Source organism: Pyrus communis, chromosome 11 (genome assembly GCF_963583255.1).
Source record: "Pyrus communis chromosome 11, drPyrComm1.1, whole genome shotgun sequence".
Classification (NCBI taxonomy): Eukaryota; Viridiplantae; Streptophyta; class Magnoliopsida; order Rosales; family Rosaceae; genus Pyrus; species Pyrus communis.
In genome coordinates, this window is record NC_084813.1 from 14026476 (window position 1) to 14033541 (window position 7066).

The 7066-nt window shown below is 35.9% G+C and overlaps 1 protein-coding gene across 1 annotated transcript; it reads left to right on the plus strand.

Moving 5' to 3' along the window:
- Window positions 1-859: 859 nt before the first annotated feature.
- Window positions 860-6639, plus strand: LOC137708042 (7-dehydrocholesterol reductase). The gene is made up of 13 exons (XM_068447014.1): window positions 860-1018; window positions 1825-2047; window positions 2370-2425; window positions 2598-2700; window positions 2785-2850; window positions 3686-3799; window positions 4062-4188; window positions 4581-4681; window positions 5406-5531; window positions 5623-5687; window positions 5909-5990; window positions 6109-6191; window positions 6372-6639. The coding sequence occupies exons 1-13, from the start codon at window positions 927-929 to the stop codon at window positions 6436-6438; spliced, it is 1305 nt and encodes a 434-aa protein (XP_068303115.1). The 5' UTR covers window positions 860-926; the 3' UTR covers window positions 6439-6639.
- The last annotated feature ends 427 nt before the right edge of the window (window positions 6640-7066 follow it).

Below are 7066 nucleotides of genomic sequence, written 5' to 3' on the forward strand. Positions count from 1 at the left end.
TATAAGGATCAAAGTGGTGGAGCCTAGTGAAAATTTTGAGTGAAAAACTTGGCCCACCCTTGTGCATATTTCTTGCTCTGTGCAATTGCATGCATGGGTCCCACTGATTTGTTTTCTTTTGTTTATTGAAGGGAAATCAACAGTGCGCTAATAACTTTTTAAATTTTTATTTTTATTTTTACTATTTAGATCAACAGTCCTAATAACTTTTAAATTTTTTAGTTCTTAAATTTAGAGACTATACTATAAAAACAGTCCTATTGAAATTAGTACTCTTTTAGGAACTAGTATATTCTTGTTGAGCCCCTAAATAGTGGTGGTGGGAGTCTCTAAATAGGGAGGGACTCCAATTAGAAATGCTATCACTTACGAACTTAAAGGGAACTTTTGTGTTCCTGAAAGAATATTGTCTCTAATGAAATAGTCTAGTAGTATTTTTCTTCATTGTAAGTGAGGTCTTGGATTTGATTATTACCAAAAACGAATTTGAGCTACTTTATTGCTAACCTTTTCAGAGGCTTAACTTACTATTCCTTCATCTTAATATAAATAATGTCGTTTGTCAAAAATAAAATTTAATATTTTTGTGAATATTTCGACAAAAAATTCAAATTCTGACGGCAAATATTATTCAGAGAAACGTAAATCTTAAGGTCGGGTTAGTAGCACATTGACGATTCCGCGGGCCCACCGTTTGTAATGTATTCCGTGCCAAAGAACCAGAGTCTGCTAACCTCATTCAGAAAAACTCAACTCAGATCAGATGGACTAACGCTAAATTGCAAGTGGGCCCCCACCCCTCCAATAGGGGTATAGTTGGAAAATCAAATATTAAAACGACACTCATGTTGCCAGCCTTCTCGGTCAATCAACCATACAAAGAAACTGAGCTCAGTCTGCACTCTCAGAAATCAGAGAGAAGAAAAATGGGGGAGACGAAGACCGTACATTCGCCATTGGTGACGTACGCTTCCATGCTATCGCTGCTTTCGCTCTGCCCTCCATTTGTAATTCTACTGTAAGCTCTGTAAATCTTTCGTTTTGCTTTTTTGCTTTATTTTTTCTGGTTTTACTTGTTTTGTATGAAAAACGAAATGAGTTTTGCATTTCATTGCGTTCGGATTGAATTTTTTCGAGGATGATGGTATGGGGAGTAATGGGTTTTCGTTATTCTTTGGTTTTGTGGGGAAAATAGGATTATTGAATCCGAATCTTGTATTGGTTTTTTGTTTTCTTGTTTGTTTCCATGGAAAATTTTAATTTTCTGGGAGAATATGATGTCTTGAGCTCGAAATATGTTTACTTCTCTTCGTTATTCCCTAAGCTTTTGAAGAATTTGTCCTCTATATTAAAAGTTTGAGGATTTGTAGTGTTGATGTTGAAAGAAAGAGATGCTGTAGTTTCAGATATTCAATTTTAAATTTATAAGAACTGTGAGATTATGAAATTTTGAATTATACAAAGTCACTTAAAGTTTTTATCTCGTGTAGATGCATTGATAGTGTGATTTATTATTATTACTCTTTTTCCATAATCCCTGTTTCGATAATGATAAGATGCAGACAAAGAATCTGAATTTGAAACTTTTAAAGTTTTAGATTTTGGTTAGTTGGGACGCTGTAAATTACTTAGCAGAAGTAGAGCTAAACCAATAAATAAACTGTTGAAACTAAACAAAACAAAGTATATATGAGTAAAAAGGTTTCAGAATTTGGAGCACCTTATCAATTTATCAATCTACATGCCATGTACTGCTACATGATATCAATGTAATTATTATGATGGTTATGAATGGTTGAACTCAGAATCTGATACTTAATGCAGATGGTATACAATGGTACATGCTGATGGCTCCATTTTGCAAACTTGGGATTACTTGAGGCAGCATGGACTGCAGGGGTTTATCAAAATATGGCCAATACCTACTGCCACTGCATGGAAGATTATTGCCTGTTACGGTGCTTTTGAGGCTGCACTTCAGCTTCTTTTACCTGGAAAAAGGGTTGAGGGGCCAATATCTCCAGCTGGGAATCGACCTGTCTACAAGGTTCTGGATACTCGATTTCTATGTGTCAAAATTGCTTTGCCAAAGTAATCATAAAAATATGATTTCCAACTCCTATGCCAATCTCGAGTTATATATATATATATTGAATGTTCTAGATCCTTTGGCCTTGTAAAAATCACTAGATATAAAAATTGTATAAGTTAAAGCATTTTCTTGTCATTTTTTCTGCACCTGGACTTGCAGAAATGTAAAAGTATTAAATTAATTACTGTTGACAGTTATGGAAACGTCTACTACTCGTTCTGGATAGTTCTCTATGCAAATTCTTTCCCTTTCCTAATGTAACTTGTGCATTTTGCAGGCAAATGGTATGGCGGCCTATTTTGTAACGTTGACTACCTACCTTGGCCTTTGGTGGTACATACTTTCTCCGTCAATTCATTGTTTCCTATTATGAATGCCGCACATTCTTGAGTTCTCTTTCCTAGAAATTCTATCATTTTCGGAATTATTGAGTTATTGATGCGGTGGCCTTGTAGCACCAAAATGTTTGCTAGTGCATTTGATGTTTTTCTATGTTAAATTTCAGGTTTGGGATATTCAACCCTTCAGTTGTTTATGATCATCTGGGAGAAATATTTTCTGCCCTCATTTTTGGAAGCTTCATCTTTTGTATTTTCCTGTACATAAAAGTGAGGGTTTATAATTACTCCAAAATATAAGTTTATCTGCATCTTACAATCATTTTTTTCACACAAACACGTTATGTTTACAAGGGCCACGTGGCACCATCTTCCACTGATTCTGGATCTTCTGGGAATGCAATAATTGACTTCTACTGGGTAAGTTTCATTTTCCTGTTTTCCATCTATTATGTTCCCTGCCACACAAATATAAGCATGGATAGACCTTTTAGTTTAACTGAATATATACCCTGTTTTAACTGAATATCCTTAGAACGTTCACATTTGGTGTGGGTCACTCTTTATGTTATTTGTGATGCTAAGTTGGACAGTGTGACTATGCCTTGTTACTTATTTTTTTCAAGATATCTGTTATATCCATTAACTCATACTAAATAGCCCATGTAAAAAGTGATTCTTTCAATAAGCCAAATAGTTGTGTTATCTGTGATCTATCTGAGCAAACGAGAGCAGTTCAAAATGCACACATAGCTGTAATTGTGGTTTCAATCAGATTCTTGATGTACTTTATCAGAATGAATAAGTCTGTCCCAAGAGAATTTGTGCTAGTATCATGGTCTTGCTTTATTCGGCCCTTGTGCTGCAACACTCTAACTTAAACTCACGAACCTGAAGATTACTTTTTGATAATATTGAATTACTGGATTACCTTGGTATCTCTTTTAATACAAATCATCCTGATTAGATGTGATTTTGTGTTGTATACTATTTTTTTTTCTTACTCTCTGGTAGTTGATTAGTTGGATCGACTTCTTCTCCAGATTTTGTTGTACTCCCTCTGTTTGTTTTGTAAATTTTCCTTATAAAAAGAAAACTAATTACTTTGACTACTTCAATAGATTGTAGAGCATATCTTCTTCCATTTAGAATTATTGTTGTGTGACTGAGCTATTAATAAGAAAGAAAAAAATCTGTTTTTTGTTGGATATGACCCGATATATAAAAAGTATTAGTCACTCTTCGTTTTTTGTAGGGCATGGAGCTGTATCCTCGAATTGGTAAATACTTTGATATCAAAGTTTTCACAAACTGCAGATTTGGGATGATGTCTTGGGCAGTTCTTGCTGTGACCTATTGCATAAAGCAGGTAATTCGTCTGAGATTTTTTTTCTGTCCTTACCGTTTAGGTCCAACATTTTCACTTTAGTCGATATATTTCTAAATTCAATAAATTACCGGCTACCATTGTAGTTTGTTAACGTTAACATTGTTGTCCACATTTACCTTTCTGACACAGAAAATCTGTGTGCCGAAAGGGCCATGATCAAGAGTGTACTCGTTCACCTCTATTTAAAATTATGTCATCCATATTTTATCTGATATCAGATTTTCGTTTCTTGTTTTACCAGTATGAAGTTAATGGGAGAGTAGCTGACTCAATGCTTGTGAATACTATATTGATGCTGGTGTATGTCACAAAGTTTTTCTGGTGGGAGGCTGGATACTGGAATACAATGGATATTGCACATGATCGAGGTTCACATATGCTCTACCTTTTACTTTTTCTCCCACTGTTTAGATGTTGGCATGCCCAAGACTAACCATCAGATGTGATAATATTAACCTTAACGTTTGAAGGTTAATATTTCACCTTAATGAAATGGTGGTCTTTTCGGGGGCTGATTATCTTGATATTTGATTACCACTAGCCTGGTATTTACCATGTTTTTATGGTGAACTACGGGCTACTATTAATCCCATCTCTTTGCAAGTCCAAGATTTTCATGCTGACTATCGTCATATTTGTTCTTATCCTTGTAGATTGACCCATAGTAATGTAACTTTCTCAATCATGGTTTCCTCATCCTTCACTTGGTTCAGTTCCTGCTTCATCTCACAATGGTTCATTGTACTTTTGTCTCTGGCAGCGGGATTTTATATTTGCTGGGGTTGCTTGGTCTGGGTTCCATCTATTTATACTTCTCCCGGCATGTACCTGGTCAACCATCCTATAAATCTTGGAACTCAGGTATAATCCTGATATGTGGTTTGCCCAATTTTTTGAAGTTATGAGTCACATTAGTAATTTAGTAGTAAACGTATTTGGTTATGAAGGTGTTTTCTAAGTTAGTTGACTAGTGATTTCCTTATTTTACAAGGCTGGCTTTTACTATATGTTTTAGCCTTTTAGGTCACATTTTCTTTTTATATAGGGGTTGTAACGAATGGTGGATAGTTATTAACTTATTATGTACACTCCTGGTTCTAAAAGTTCAATGAGCATGGAAAGAGAAGGATAAACCTTTAGACTTCGGCCATTGACCAAAAAAATTAACCATTGGAGTTTGGTTACTGGTTAGGTTGTTTGTATGAATATTGTGAAATTTTCTTAATGTCAAAGAATTTATATGCCTTGCATTTGGTTTCATTGCATCATGCACAAAATTGTGATAAGGTCTTGTCCTTATGCGAGTCAAGGTATTTTCAGAATTTGAGAGGACTATGCTGAAAAAGTGAAATCCAGTGGACCTCCAATGAATAAAAAAGACAAATGGGAAAAAACAATTCCGGTGCAAGAAAGAGAAGAACGGATAAATAAAAACTTTAGATAGTAAAAAATCTGGCTGCAATTCTGGCAAATATGAATCAACTGATTTTTACGATGTGTGAAACTTCTCAGCTGAGTCATTTATCTTCTTTTCTTCCTATCATTATTTGTCACGTTTCTGACAATCTCCAACCTCCTGTTCCAGCTAGCACTTTTTATTCTGGTGGCCGGGATCCTTTGCATATACATCAACTATGATTGTGATAGGCAAAGGCAAGAATTTCGGAGAACAAATGGCAAATGCTTGGTTTGGGGGAGAGCTCCATCGAAGGTGTTTTTTCTCATGAAGTTTATCATGTGACTCATTGTATGCACAGGTTGAGATTATTTTGGCTGACATAAAAGAGATTTGCCCATGTCAGATAGTTGCTTCATACACTACCACATCCGGGGAAACAAAGACGAGCCTTCTTCTAACCTCAGGATGGTGAGAATTTCAACTCTCTTTTAATTACAACACCTCTGTGCACACGCATATAACTGAGTATTTCTGTAACTTCTTTTTGTCGCACAATGGAAGTGAGTTGAGCCATGCTTTTGTTGGTATGCTTCTCGTGTTTGCACATTGCCTATCCTAATTCATGCATGTGCTAGATTTAAAAAGATAACAGTTTTGAAATCATTGCTGAGTGTATTGCTCTACTGCAGGTGGGGTTTATCACGTCATTTCCACTACGTGCCAGAAATATCAGCTGCCTTCTTCTGGACTGTTCCAGCTCTTTTCAATCATGTAACCATTTTTGCTTAGTGTTTTATTGTTGATTTTCTGGACTGTTCAGAAATCTACAGAATCTAGCATGCTTCAGTTTCCTGCCGTTTAGCTGAACTTTTTCCTTGTTTTCCTGCAGTTTCTACCATACTTCTATGTGGTTTTCCTGACAACCCTTCTGCTTGACCGAGCCAAGAGGGATGATGACCGATGTCGCTCCAAGTAAGCAGATACAGATTCCTGTTGTTATATAGTATGCATTCTTGGGGAATCCACAAAAACTGAAATGACCTCTAGTGGTTTCAAAATGAAGTAACTAAGTTGTAAAAGCCATAAAAAAATGAAACAGTTCCAAGCATTTCATGTAATTTCGACTGAGATTCTGACGACGAGCATTTGCAGGTATGGCAAATACTGGAAGTTATATTGTCAGAAGGTTTCCTACAGGGTCATCCCCGGAATCTATTGAAGAGTCGGAATCCTGTTCGCATCGATGAGGGCGCGAGGTTGAACTCGCTTTTTCTGCTCAAAGCTCATTTGGTGATTTGAGAATGCTGTGTACGATTGCTTTGGGGATGTAAGTTTTGGTGTATTGTGGTATTGGTCTTGTGGACTGCCCAAGGAAGCATTAGTTTTGTATTTGCTTATGAATATGTTATGTACAAGTTCAGGCTTTTTTGTTTTCATTAATTGCCATTAATTATAAATTACCACTATACCTGGACTTGGGTATACAAGGAAGGGGTTTGCTATCCACACCTTTCTTTACTTCTCACACACTCCTTGTTAATTTCTGTCCTTTGATTTTCTTCAATTCATTCGATCTGACGACCAAAAATTAAAAGAGTGAAAAGTAAAAAGAGGTGTGGATATCACACCCCTGCAAGGAAATGAAAATAGAGATATGCTTGCAGGACTTACCTCCTCTCCAACTATTTCTCCATTCGGTAGGGTTTTTGGCCCAAGCACTTATTCGGTGAGAAGAAACTAATCCAATTTGAAGTTGATGTTTATACGGATTGATCATAGAAGAAAAATTTTGATTCGTTCCATTCTGATTAAGCTTCCTTCCTATTAATCTGGAAATTCTTCTCAAA